The sequence below is a fragment of the Nelumbo lutea genome, chromosome 2, assembly GCF_056320005.1.
Source record: "Nelumbo lutea isolate HS-2025 chromosome 2, American lotus-T2T, whole genome shotgun sequence".
Lineage (NCBI taxonomy): Eukaryota > Viridiplantae > Streptophyta > Magnoliopsida > Proteales > Nelumbonaceae > Nelumbo > Nelumbo lutea.
Genome location: NC_142685.1, coordinates 94,536,947 through 94,552,333, shown reverse-complemented (window position 1 = coordinate 94,552,333; position 15,387 = coordinate 94,536,947). Strand labels below are relative to the sequence as shown.

At 41.7% G+C, this 15,387-nt stretch overlaps 1 protein-coding gene across 1 annotated transcript in view; it reads right to left on the bottom strand.

Moving 5' to 3' along the window:
- The window catches only part of LOC148872135 (uncharacterized), a 79,220-nt gene that overhangs the window by 39,381 nt on the left and 24,452 nt on the right, over positions 1-15,387 (bottom strand). Inside the window, exon 8 of the mRNA XM_088971651.1 lies at positions 14,486-14,674. Within this exon, the coding sequence (XP_088827777.1) occupies positions 14,486-14,674 (189 nt within the window). The remainder of the gene's footprint in view (positions 1-14,485; positions 14,675-15,387) is intronic.

Genomic DNA, 15,387 nt, shown 5'->3' with positions numbered 1-15,387 from the left:
CCTTGTGCTTAACCGTGAACACCCATTTACACCCCACGGGGTCTTTCCCCTTTGGAAGATCCACCAATTCCCAAGTTTGATTTTTGTGAAGAGCATTAATCTCCTCCTTCATGGCATCTATCCGTTCAGGGCATTTTAAGGCTTCTGCAACATTTCTAGGAACAGGGATGCAATCAACTGCAGATAGGAAGGCTCGGTATGAGAGGGAAATGTGATCATAGGAGAAAAAATGGGTAATGGGGTGTTTGGTAGTGCATGACCTGACTCCCTTTCGTTGGGCAATAGGAATGTCAAGGTCATCCACAGTATGAGTAGGGTTAGGGAGTGGACTTACCTCCCGGGAGTCTAATAATGTCGGTTGCTCAATGTTTGGCTGCTCCACATCTCCATCACACCACTGATCTCTACGATGTGTATGTTGGAAGACACGGAAGGGAGCAAGGTCCGGAATAGAAGGAAGAGATACCTGAACCTGCTTCTCCTCTTCCACACTACTACTCTCCCCCTAAAGAGAAGCAGGGAAGAATGGCTCAGACTCAAAGGACACATCCATAGACACAAAAAACATACGACTAATGGGATCAAAGCATCGATACCCTTTTTGAGAAGAGGGATACCCCAGAAAAACACAAAGAATGGACCAAGGGTCTAACTTACCTCGAGATGGAGACAAATCATGGACAAAGGAACGACAACCAAAGACTCATGGGAATGGAAAATAAAGGAGATTGAGGGTACAACAACTGATGAGGGGCCATGTAGTTCAGCACTTTGGAGGGCATGCGATTGATGACATAAGCAGCTGCAAGTATAGCATCCACCCAAAACCTCTTTGGAACATTCATATGTAGCATCATCCCGCGAGCTACCTCAAGGAGGTGTCTATTTTTTCTTTCTACAACACATTTTGTTGTGGTGTTCTGGCGCATGAACTCCTATGAATAAATCCGTGGGAGACAAAGAACTCATTGAGCTCCCCATGGAAGTATTCTTTTGCATTGTCGGATTGGAAGATCTGTATTTCAACATGAAGCTGCGTAAATACCATCCTCTAGAAGTCTTCACAATCTTTGGAACTTCGTCTCTACTACGCATAGGAATTACCCATGTATAGCAAGAGTAATCATCGATCAATGTGATAAAGTACTTGTATCCGCCCTCAGAAATTACATTGGTAAGCCCCCATACAACAGAATACACAACATGAAAATGAACATTTGATCTTTTATTACTTGAGTGAAAAGTTGTTCTACAATGTTTGCTCAACTGACACGTTTGACACTAGAACTCTGACACTAAACATGACTTAAATAAAACCGGAAACAAAGATTTTATTATTTCAAAAGAAACATGACCTAAACGACTATGCCACAAAAAAGATTGACTCTTATTTGACTAACTATGTGACTCTGAGGATGACACCGAGAGACCAGCTTTGTTGTTGAAAATGTAGAGACCATCCACTAGGCTCCCTCTACCAATCATCCTCCCAGAAGTTAGGTCCTAAAAAGCACATGAGTTAGCAAAAAGGTTACATTACAGTTTAAAGAGCTTGTAATGCTACTAATTGAAAGCAAATTTATAGGAAGTTGAGGGACATGCAATACACAATTCAGGTTAAGGCCATAGGGAGGAGATATTGATCCTTGGCCTACAATGGAGGAAAAAGAACTATCTATAAGTCTCACTCTATCCCTTCCTGACAAAAGGCTATAAGACTGAAACAAATTCAGCTTACCGGTCATGTGGTTGGAGGCCCCTGAGTCAATGATCCAAGGGGAATCCGTGAGAGTGACATGGAATGCAGAAGCCGTATTACCTGAAGTAGATGCAACTGAAGTAGAGGGAGTACCAGTGACTGAGTTGTCCATTGGTCGCAAAGCCCTACCATAAGATTCCAGGAGCTCTCTGAAGGAATTCATTATATCTTCCTTGGGGTCAGACTTATTAGGGTGGTCCTGGGTACTACCGGCAACCTGAGTATCTTGGGTTTCCACATGTGCTGCATTATGTGCTGTGTTCATTTTCTTCTGACCTTGACCTTTACCTTGTTCTTGATTCTTCACTACCCATTTGGGTTTCCTGTGAATTTCCCAACAAATGTCACGTGTATGCCGTGAATGCCGACAGTGGGTACAGAACAACTTATCTTTATCATCAGTCTTCTTAGTGTCACTTTTCTTCCCTGTGGAGTTATTATTCATTGCAGCCAAAGCAACTTGTTGCTCCCCCTCAGCTGTAACCATCACACTCCGCCTACTTTCTTCCGATTGAACAAGGGAGTATACCTTGTGAACCGTCGGCGACTCTTTGCTTCCTAGGATCTGAACCCTCAACGGTTCATATGCATGGTTTAGTCCCAACAAGAAGGCAAACACACGTTGCTGAGAGACCAGCTTTCTGTAGGCCTTAGCATCATCATCATGTTTCCACTCTATAGCCTAATAATGATCCAATTCTTTACATATGGAGGTAAGGGCTGAATAATATGAAGACAAACTACGATTTCCCTGTTTACAGGTGAAGATTCAGCTTGTAACTGGTAAACCTTGGCATAATGCCTTTGCTCAGAATAGGTAGTTTTGGCCTATTCCCAGATCTCACTAGCGGTGTCTGCCCACATAAAGTTCTTCAAATCAGGTTCCATGGCTACGAGGAGCCAAGACATCACCATATTGTTTTCTTGGTCCCACCTATCATGTTCAGTTGTCTCACCCTTGGGTTCTTTCACCCTTCCATTAATGTAACCAGCTTTACCCCTTGCCGTTACATAGAGTTTTACGCTTTTAGCCTACTCCAGGTAGTTCAGACCATTTAAAGGGGTAATTGGCATGGGAAAAATCATGTTTTCACCTCCCATACTAGCTGTGTTGTGGGTTGGTGTAACCCCCGATGAAGTTGATTCATAATTTGTCATCGGATACTGCTAAAAAATAGTCCAAACACCACACAACTACACAACAGCCACAAACAGAATACCAACCCTCAAGGAATTTACTTCTAGGACGTGAGGAAGAGAACAAGACACTGCTCAAATCAACTCTGAGATGGTTCAGCCATTAAACCAGCCCGGTAATCAATTCAACACAACCAAGGCAGGCATTACTATCAGTCCGGCTGCAGTTCATATAGTCAAACAATCCAACATCCAAACCAATATATATATAACCAAGGAATAAGCCCTTCACACCATCGGCCAAAGAAGACAAAAACAAGAACACACCTATCCAGACTTGTATGAAGGTGCTAACCTGAAATCGACTTCACAGCATCGAACAGAGAAGGGAGTCTCTATCAACATCGCCCTTCTCCGACTAGGGTTTCCTTGGTATTACGACCAAGGAAAAAACCACAGGAAGTGCCGCCAAAAATCTGCTAGGGTTTCCGCTAGTAACCGACTAGGGTTTCCCTATCTTCCACATCCAAAATTTTAAAGAAGGAAACCTTGGTCAAAAAAGGAGGGATCGTAGGCCTTTTACAGCCCAGGAAACCTGCTTTGATACCATGTAATCATTCATGGAGAGTGGGAGACGAGAGAGAGAGAGAGAGAGAGAAGAAAAGGGAGATACGGTTGAGAGGGAAAAAACAGATATTGATGGCTGCCGCTAGTTTTCTATTTATATTAACTTAATAAGAAGAATAGAAATTACAAGTATGCCCCTGGCAGCACACCCTAGAACCAAACTAATAAGAAAAAGGACAAGTAACTAATTGACAGTATCTTAAGAAGTCAGCCTACTAACAACAACTATAATGTAACAATTAAATAAGCCTTACAACACCATCAACATTATACTTCACTGTGAATATCCACCTACACGCAACAGGCTTCTTCTCTCTTGGTTGATTAACCAGTTCCCAGGTATCATTCTTTACAAGGGCATCCATCTCAACCTTCATTGTTTCCCTCCACTCAGGGACAACAAGGGCCTCTTGAACTGTTCTAGGAATGGGAATGACGGCAATGGAAGCTAAAAATGACTTATATGATAATGAAATGTGATTATAAGAAAGGAAATGAGAGATAAAATGGGTAGAGGATGAGGTACACTAATGTTTCCCCTTACGTACTGCAATCAGAAGGTCAAGGTCATCTGAGGATGGCAAAGGTGCAGTAGTGGAAGAGGGTATGTCATCAATAGTAGGAGGTAAGGAAGAAGCAATACTTGAATCTGGTGCTGCAAAAGAGATAGAAACTGGCCTGAACTGATCATTACTAGAACCAACTTGCCACCACCATCTTATGTGGAACACCCTCAATTCTTTACACTTTTGACAATTCCCTTCAATACACTCCCCCCCCCCCCCTTGTAGGAATGGGCAAAGGAACATCTCGAGCAAACACACCCTGCTCACCACTCTCCCCCCTGAGGTGAAACCCTAGGGTAATAAGGGACATCTTCAAAGAAGGTGACATCCATGGATACAAATCTGGTTCTCGAGATAGGTTCATATCAACAATACCCCTTCTGATTTTGTGCATACCCTAGGAAAATACATTTGACAGACTTAGGATCAAATTTTGAATGGGTAGACCCAAGGATTTGGACAAAACAAGTGCAACCAAAGGTTTTTGGAAGAACAGAGAACTACTCCTTATTAGGATACAACAAGTTAAAAGGAGCTTTCATGTCCAAGACTCGTGAAGGAATCTTGTTAATGAGATAAACAACAGTAAGAATGGCATCGCCCCATAAACTTATAGGAACATTAGTATTCAGCATGATGTTTCTTGCAACTTCAAGGTTGTATCTATTTTTCCTCTCAGCTACACCATTCTGCTGAGGTGTATGAGGACAAGTGCTCTGATGAATCACTCCATGTTTAAGAAGGTAAGAGGATAGGGGTTTTGCTTTGGCATTATCAGATCTGTGATTTCTTATTTTAACCCCAAAATGAGTCAGAATCATTTGATGAAAAATGTGGGTCAAAGTGGGAACCTCATCTTGAGAGCGCATGAGGTAAACCCATGAAAACCGAAGTGGTCATCAACAAACAATAGAAAGTATTTATACCCACCCATAGCAGGAATATGATGAGGCCCCCAAACATCAGTATGCACAATTTCAAAAAGAGCAAAACTTCTTTTATTACTTTGTGAATAAGTTGATCTACAATGCTTTGCCAACTCACAATACTCACACTTTAGACTGGACACTTGGATTGACTCAAACAAATTAGGAAAAAGACTCCTTAAAGACCCAAAAGAAAGATGACCCAATCGATTATGCCAAAGCATAATCCGACTCACAGACTGTGACACAAAAGACTTCCCATCTTCTTTCCTCTTCCCGGGTGGATGTTCAAGCAAGTAGATCCCATTTGTCTCACGGCTAGTCCCAATCACCTTCCTCGTAGCCAGATCCTAGAAAACACAATGATCAGGGAAGGTTATTGAACAGTTCTGGTGTTTAGTGGTACTACTGATAGAAAGCAGATTAGTGCTTAGTTTAGGAACATGCAGAACTGAGGATAAGGAAATAGCATCAGAGACATTGATGTCTCCCTTGCTTGAAATAGGGACAAGAGAGCCATCAGCAATAGACAATTTGTCTCTGCCAGAGGACAAGCAATAGGTGTGAAATAATAAAGATAAACCGGTCATATGATCAGATGCACCTAAATCAATAATCCAAAAATGGCTAGTGTTACCTGGGGTAGAGGCATGATAGGCAGAGGCCCTTGTACCTGATTGAGCAAAAGTAGAGGTGAAAGTAGAATGAGACTGTCCAAAGCCACCTTCACTCTCCAGCTAAGATAAAGCAGCCCTAACAAAGCCAATGCATCAAGAGAACTGGCTATAGTGTTGGCTCCTTAGTGTTGGGAGCTCCTGTAGTCACAACTGTAGATGAAGTTCCTATGGTTATAGCTGCATTAGCATTTCCCTTCTTGTTCTTAAGTCTTTTTGGAATTAGCTGAGGATGAAGCTTCCAACAAGTGTCCTTTGCATGTTTTGGCTTCTTACAGTAGTCACGAAACACATCCCTCTTTCCATCCTTCTTTACCTCCCTCTCCTTATCACCTCCAGTCTTTGGTTTTATAGCTGCTAAAGTTGATTGCACAGATGGGATCTGCAACATAACTTTCCTTCTACTCTCCTCACTATGTACCAAAGAGTAGGCTTGAGATAAAGAGTCACTCTCTAGTGAGAAGATGCTGTCTTACAATGTCATAGTCAGAGTTCAGCCCAGCCAAAAATTCAAACACTCTATATTTCTCAACCAATTTCCTGTATGTAGTAGCATCCTTTTGGCTCTCCCACTCGATAGTCTCAAGATGATCAATCTCATACCACGATGATTTCAAGGTGGAGAAATAGACTAGCACAAGTTTCTCCCCATGTTTAAGATAATTCACCTCCATTTTCAGTTCATAGGCTCTAGCACCATTAAGGGAGGTTAGGTTTCCTTCATATTGTCCTAAATCTCCTTTGCCCAAAGATAGTTTCCATTGATATGAGGCTGCATGGAGTTGCATAACCAAGTCATAACCAAATAGTTTTCTTGAACCCATTTAGCAAGGGAAGGGTCCTCCTGTGTTGGTTTCTTTGTGTCTCCCATCACATACCCCAGTTTTCCCCTCCCTCCAATGGCCATCACAACTGATTGGGCCCATTCCAAATAGTTTGTTCCATCAAACTTGTCTGAAACCAAGAAGGTTCAGACCAGTCTAGTAAGAAAAGAGAAGAGGAGAAGAGGAAAAGAGAAGAGGAAGAGAGAATGTGAGGGTTCAGCTCCCTTAGTCTGATTGTCACAATAGAGTTTCATTGGAGTATTGATGTTGTACCCTACTTCCTGTAGAAGGTTCCTTAGCCACACTAATTCACAAGTAGTATGCGCCATGGCCCTATATTCTGCTTCTGCACTACTTCTTGCCACGACTGTCTGCTTCTTACTTTTCCATGTCACCAGGTTACCTCCCAGAAAAGTGCAATAGCCTGTGGTAGACCGCCAATCAGACATAGAACCGCTACTTTTGTATATCAAACCGCGACTTGGAGCCCCTTTTAAATACCTCACAATTCTCAAAACTGCATTCCAATGAGGAATCAGAGGTTTTTGCATGAACTGACTCACCACACTAACCGCAAATGAGATGTCTGGCCTAGTAATGGTTAGGTAGTTCAGTTTACCTACAAGTCGTCGGTATCTGCCAGGGTCTTCAAACACTTCACCCATATCAATGCTTAGCCCAGTATTTGTGTTCATAGGTGTTTCAGTTGGTTTAGCACCCAACAAGCATGTTTCTTTCAGCAAATCAAGCACATATTTCCTCTAGCACAAATTAATACCATACTTAGATCTTGCTACCTCTATCCCCAAGAAATATTTCAATTTACTAAGATCCTTTGTCTGAAAATGATCCTATAGATAAGTCTTCAGCCTGTCAATACCCACGTTATCATTCCCGGTAATAACAACATCATCTACATACACCACCAATAGTATTTTTCCTCCCAGAGAGTCATGACTAAATACGGAATGATCAACCTGGCACTGTTTCATACCAAACTTCTTTACTACCTCACTAAACCTACCAAACCATGCTCAAGGAGACTGTTTAAGCCCATATATAGCCTTCCTTAGTCTGCACACCTTATCATCCTCCCCCTGAGCAACAAACCCTGGAGGTTGCTCCATGTAGACCTCCTCGAGTAAGTCACCATGCAAAAAGGCATTCTTGATATCAAGCTGATATATCGGCCAATCATACATAGCTGCAAGAGAGATCACAACACGAACTGACCCTATCTTAGCAACTGGTGAGAAGGTCTCTATGCAGTCAATACCATAGGTTTGGGAGTATCCTTTTGCAACCAATCGCGCTTTCAGGCGTTCAACACTACCATCAGGCAAATACTTAACTGTATAAACTCATTTACAACCAACAGCTTGCTTCCTAGGAGGAAGAAAGATGAGGTCCTAAGTATGATTATGATGAAGGGCTGAAAGTTCTTCCATCGCACGGCACCACCCTGGAGAGGCAAGGGCTTCCTAGACATCCTTAGGGACAACAACTGATGATAACAAGGTGACAAACTGACGATGGGAGGTGGAAAGGTGAGTAAGTGAAACATAATTAGAAATAGGATGAAGGGTGCAAGTGTGTTTACCTTTCCGCAAGGCAATGGGGAGATCAAACTCAGATGCTGGGTTCAGGTCTGGAGCCGGATCTATCGACGGAGATGTAGCCGGAGGAGTAGTAGCTGGTACGCGTGGGCGATGTGTATACACATGACATGATAGGTGGGCGTTCAACAGGTGGTGGCACCGGAGACAAGGATTTGGTCACGACTGGAACAAGGGGAAGAGGGTCAGCAACGGGAAGTGGAAGAGGAAGAGGTGATCAGGAGGAAGAAGCATCAACGGACCCCAAAAAGAACGGAGTATATTCAAAGAAGGTGACATCAGCACACTTAAAGGACCGTCGAGAACTAGGATGGTAACACTTATACCCTTTCTGGGTCCGAGAATAGCCAAGGAAGATGCACTTGAGAGAATGGGCATCGAACTTGTCATTCCCGAGACCCAAATTATGGACGAAGCAAACACACCCATCACTCCAAAAGGGTGAAAGTGGGCATCCGATTAATCAGATCGTAAAGGTATGACCATCAAGATCGTAAGAGGGAATGGAGACAAGGCGGGAAACAAGATCGTAAACGGAGAATGACCATCAATGATGAAAGTGGGCATCCGATTAATCAGAAAGCAAGAGGTAAGCACCGCATCACTCCAAAAGGGTTTGGGAACATTCATGTGATGCATGAGGGATCGTGCTGTTTCCAAGAGATGGCGATTCTTTCTCTCAGCCACCCCGTTTTGTTGTGGGGTGTAGGTACATGAGGTCTGATGTATAATGCCGTGTTGGTCCAGGTATTCTTGAAATGATGAGGATATATCAGAACGGAAAACTTTAATGTGAATACCAAATTGATTACGAATCTCATCATAAAATTTCTGAAAAATGGTAAACAATTCACTTCTTTCTTTCATTAGATAGAGCCACGTCATCCTTGAAAAGTTATCTACAAAAATGACAAAATATTTATATCCATTATATGACATCACTTTATAAGGACCCCAAACATCGGAGTGAATCAAAGAAAATGGACTCGAAACACAGTTATAAACCCTAGAACTAAAGGGAACACGAAGGTGTTTCCCAAACTGACACGACTCACAATCCAAAATAGAAAGATGACTCAAAGACAGAACTAAAGACTTCAAGACTTTTAGTGACAGATTACCAAATCGGTAGTGCCACTGGGGAGGAGAAAGGGATGAATGGAGAACTGTTGAAGTTCTTCCACCACCGTCAAGATAATACAGTCGACCAGCTTCATGCCCTCCACCAATCTTCATCCCCGTCTTGAGATCCTGAAAAACACACATAGAGGGATAAAAACTAATGGAGCGGTTAAGCGATTTGGTCAGCTTACGAACAGACATAAGATTAAAAGGCAATTTAGGAACATACAAAACTGAGGAGAGGGATACAGGGTCTAGGTCAACATTACCAACACCACAAATTGAGGATGTGGAACCATTAGCAAGGGTGACAGATTGTGATGTTGAGCAATGAGATAGGGAAGAAAACACACCTGGAGTTCCAGTCATGTGATCGGAGGCTCTAGAGTCAATGATCTAGGGATTGGGTGTGGATGCCAAACAAGCCATACCTGAGTAAGCGAAAGTCGTCGTGTTCTGCTGTGATTGGATAAACCTCTCATATTCATCACGGGGAACACTCATCATTTCCTTCATAGGACCATCTGCGGATGTAAGAGTTATCTGATCAGATGAATGATTCTCCTGTCTACATCTAGAACTGGTGTCACTAGTCACGATGTGATTGGCCCAGGTTGAGGGTGGACCATGTAGATCATAACAATAGTTAATGGTATGTCCATCCATACCACAATGAGTGCACCTCCTCGGGCCTGAGCCATGTCCTCTACCATGGACTCCCCCTGAATCTCTACCCCAGTACAACCACCACCACGATTATAAATAGGCCCACCATTGCCACTTCGGCCATACACCAGACCACTACTACCACCACGGCCAGACAGCTCCCCGAGCTCCACCTCTAGCACCACGGCCTCTCGACACAGCAAAGGCAAGTCTATCTGAGATATTAGAGTTCTCAGTAGATCCGATAGAAGTCCTCCGGAGTCGAGCAAATATCTCTTCTAAAGAGAGGAGAGTTGATCCTCCTAGTATTTGAGCCCGTACTGGTTCATATTCAGATTTCAGTCCCACCAAAAATTTAGTCACATCAAGTTGTTCTCTTTGTTGTTGCTGAATCTTGACATCAGAAGTGAGAGGGTGATAGACATTCAACTCATTACGTATGTTTCTCATACTGGCATAGTACTCAAGACTTTGCCCTGTTGTAGATTAAAATACTCCCGATACAGCTAATACACTATTGTTGTATTGTCCTGACCCGAATACAATTTCTTTGCATGGTCACACACATCTTTGTCAATGTCAAGAAACATGACATTTACACTAATCCCGGGTTCCATACTATTCCATAACCATGTGATGATCTAAGCATCCTCTTGCTCCCAGTCTTCATACTCGTGAGAGTCAGTGGAGGGTTTCTCCTCTCTTATATGTTTTACCTTCTTCTTTGCCTTCAGAAAGACTTTGACGGATTTATCCCAAGGCACATAATTCTCTCCATTTAGTTTAATGGAGGTCATCTCTGCACGCCCTTGAATTTTTAGGGGCTGATATAGTCCTCGGCGTTGAACGGCTTCAACAATTGGGCCCAGTAATGTGCAATTGGGCTGATTTGACGATGCAGTTCCAACATGATTGAATCACCTACTTATTAAGGGGAATCATACCTGTCTCGGCCACAGTTGAACCTCCCCACCGCATTCTCAAAAGGTGTCAATATTCAGAGACCCCCTTGTTAATGAGTATGAGCCCCATGCCTCTTGGGCCGACATTGATTGCTGATGATACCATAGCCCAAAACCCAGAGCAATAGGACCAACTCCAACAGCTCCTAAGCGAATATAGGGACGTATTCCAAGAGCCATCTGCTCTTCCCCCCACTAGACAGCTGGAGCACCGGATTGTTCTCCAACCGGGAGCTCCTCCCGCAAATGTCCGCCCGTATAGGTACCCACACTATCAGCGGGTAGAAGACAACTGGGTCATCCATATTCTCAAAAATTGAAGTTTCTGTTTGATTCTAGTCTAATTAAGAATAAAATTCCTCCTGTTCATACTTTTGATGTTTCTTGCATTACTAGTTGTTTGAGTAAAAGTCATGTTTTACCTTTTCTTCACACTTCTGAGCACGCCACTAAACCTTTTGAGATAATACATAATGATGTTTGGTCTACTTCTATTACTTCACAATTGGGATACAAATGCTTTGTATTATTTATAGATGATTGTACCAGATACACTTGGATTTGTTTTCTATGGCACAAATCGGATGTCTTTGCGACATCTAAATTACTCCATACTATGGTGCAAACTCGCTTCAAGTGTAATGTGAGTATCCTCCGTTCAGATTTAGGGGGAGATTATAGAGACGAAGACTTTCAGGCCTACTTGAGGAGTTATGGAATTCAATCTCAGCACAGTTGTCCAAACACTCCTCAATAGAATGATGTAGCTGAACGGAAGAATGGACATATCCTCAGTGTTGTGCAGACATTACTACAGGAATCCCAAGGTCTGACTTCATTTTGGGTAGAAATAGCCAGTACAGTTGTGTATTTGATCAACTATCTTCCTTCTTCTGTTCTTAGCAATACTTCTCCCTTCCAAAAACTCTTTGGTCATCCCCTAGATTTCTCCAGTCTTCATGCTTTTGGTTGTATTTGTTTTGCACATCTTCCTGTTCGTGAATGTTCTAAATTAATTGCTCAGTATACTGCGTGTGCCTTTGTGGGATATAGTTCTGACCACAAAGGATTCTTGTCTTATGACCCTACCATTCATCATATTCGGATTTCATGGAATGTTGTGCTTTTTTAACACATTTCCTTCTTTGCTAGAATTGCTAAGTTGTTTGATCCTTCTATCTCTGTTTGTAGGACTTTGATTCAGATAACACTCCTACTTCCTCTACTGAGAGAGACCTTCTCGTCTTCACCCGCAAGCGGCCACGTGTCCCAGATCCTACACCTACAACCCTCCTTCCACCCAGTCTAGAGCATCCTCCTTCTACACCTCCTATAAGTGACATTTCGCCCCAACCCAAGATACTCCTATTTCATATGTTAGTTCTCCTATTCCACTTCATCGTTCTACTCATATTTCTTGACCTCCTGACCACTATGGTTTTCCTTCAAGCCATAGCTCCTTTTCTGTTGTACTTTCTTCCACAGATATTCCTAGTTCTTATCAGCAAGCCATTAGAAGTCCTCATTGGAAAGAAGCCATGGATGTCGAAATTCAAGCCCTCCATGAGAATGATACTTGGGACCTTGTGCTTGCTCCTCTAGATGCTTCTATTGTTGGAAGTCATTGGGTCTATACGATCAAACTAAAATCAGATGGTTCCCTTGATCGATACTAGGCTCGGTTAGTTGCCCAAGGATACAGTTAGGAATATGGGATTGATTATGAAGAAACTTTTGTCCCAGTTGCTAAGATCACCACAATTCGGGCTCTTCTTTCCGTATCTACTGTTCATTCCTGGATTATCTACCAATAGACGTGAAGAATGCTTTTCTTCATGGTCAATTGAAGGAGACAGACTACATGAAGCCTCCACATGGATATTGTAGTAATTCTTCACGTGTCTATCGCCTAAAGAAATCCCTATATGATCTGAAGTAGGCACCTAGGGCTTGGTTTGAACGCTTTCGAGATGTTGTAGCTGGGTATAGCCAGAGTTCCTCTGATTACTCTCTCTTTGTTAAGAAAAGGCCCCAGGGTATTACTGTTCTACTATTGTATGTTGATGACATGCTTTTAACTGAGGATGATTATGATGGCATTTGTGAGTTGAAGTCCTTACTTCATAACTCCTTTCACATAACTCCTTTCACATGAAGGACTTGGACCCTCTTATTTCTTGGGTTTGGAAGTCCATCGTAGTAGTCGAGGGTATTTCATTTGTCAGTAAAAATATGCCTATGATCTCATCAAACTAGTTGGAATAAATGATGAGAAACACGTTGATACCCCTCTAGAACTGAATGTCAAGTTATCTAAATCTGAAGGCCTAGTTCTTCCTTATGCTACTTTGTATCGTCAGCTTGTTGGCTCTCTGATCTATCTCACTATGACTCCAACTGATATTTCACATGCTGTTTAGGTCGTTAGTCAATTTGTTTATGCCCCTCGTCAACCTCATATGACTGTTGTTCGCCACATCATCTATTATGTTAGAGACAACTTCTCAGGGATTGTTTTTCTCTTCCTCATCACCCATACAATTGAGAGTTTATGTTGATGCAAATTGGGCTGGTTGTCTTGACACTCGTCGATCCACTACTGGGTGGTGCGTCTTTAGGGGTGACTCTCTCATCTCCTGAAAGTGTAAGAAACAGCAAACTATGTCTAAGTCTTCTACCAAACCTAAGTATAGAGACATGTCTTCTACTTGTAGTGAGTTTGTTTGGTTGAAGTCCCTCTTCATGGATCTCGGTACAACTTCCTACTCCTATCCCTCTATATTCCGACAACACAAGTGCTATCAAGATTGCATCTAATCCTGTCTTCCTTAGATGACTAAACATATCAAGGTGGACTATCACTTTATTAGAGACCTTTTCATTGCTGGCTATATATCTCTTCCTCATGTAGCCGCTCACATGTAGATTGCCGACATCTTCACCAAGGCCATGACTAAGAGTCGACACCTCGTTCTTATGGGCAACACATCAGTTTGGGGGGAGTGTGAAGATATATCTTAATGTACATTATTAGTATAGCCCTTGTTGTACAGTATTCTTATTATTTTATTTGTTCTTTTTATCTTTCATCCCTATAAGGGCATTCTTGTAACTGTACATATCTTTTAATATAAAGGGGGCTCTTTGGGGTGGGGGTCGACTATTCTTGACACCCCCAAATCTGCTCTCTCTCTTGTTCTCAGTTTGGTTCACAATTGTGTATATTAGTTTTTCATGTGTCAAATAAGATGAGAAAGGAAAATGTTATGTATAAGTATCCTCAAGAATACATGAGATATGAAAAGTTGACTCATAAGTCTCATATCTCATGCAGACCCTTCAAACATTTAGAAAAATCCCATTCTAATGACCACTCTCAAACATGAATCTGCATTCTCATGTTTGTCAGACTGAGATTTTACAATAGCACAAAGCAATTTCTCCTACTGGGGATGCCTTATTTGTAGGCTCAGTTTTGAAAACCTTGCAAATTGTAGATTTTTCGGTCAAATAATGCATAATGCAACAGCAATAAACATTTGACACATCCACAATAGTCACAGTTTAGCAAATGAAAGCAACAGAGTATATAGAATAAGCACATACTTCTTTAAGAATAGCACCATCCAAATATGTCTTGGTATGAACATGAAAACGACCATCCTTCTTTGTCTCTTGCAGAGAATGACCTCGCATTGCTTTTGAAACAGCAATTGCCAGTTTTTCATGGTGATGTAATGCATGTGAACCTCCAATAATTACTACTTCCTGCCCAGCATGGACCATCTTCTTCACCTGAAAAAGACAAGATATGGAGAAAGATAAAACAATCCCACCGTACAAAATTATTAAATTTCCTTTTATGAGGAAAACATATGTTCTCAAAAATTTGATGAATACAAATTAATAAGATAAATATTCAACAAGAGTACTTGTTGCAAGTATACCGATGCAAAGCCTCTAGTATCCTACCCTCTCAAAATTGTTTTATTAATTCACCTATCAGAAATTCTCGGTCCTTAATGTCATGCAAGGTAATAGTGTAAAACATATACTTAAAAAAGGAAATGAAACAACCGGTATCTCCACAAGAATACCAATGACCAGAGCTTAAAATTTCTTGGTCTCCAAATCAATGTCATGGCTGCAATATATTGACCAATCTGACAATTGCAAGTTAAAGTAACCTCTCTCCCTCCCTCCCTATCTTGGAGTGGTAAAGTAGATTTTTTAGAACTTAGAAGCATCATCAGGTCAATATTATTAAGATTAGTATAGGGTCACCCACTTTCTTAGATCCAGCAATCTGCTAAGCGGTGTGTATGAATAAACATCCAAAACATACAAAATATCATCCAAGGAGTAAAGAGAACTTACTGTTATGAAGCATACAAGAAGAAGAAAGAAGATGTGACAGATATGCTTTGAGTGATATTTCTTACCAATTTCTTGTCAAATATCTTCTGCAAGTAAAATCATAGTTTACAAGAATTGTTTTCCATTTCCCT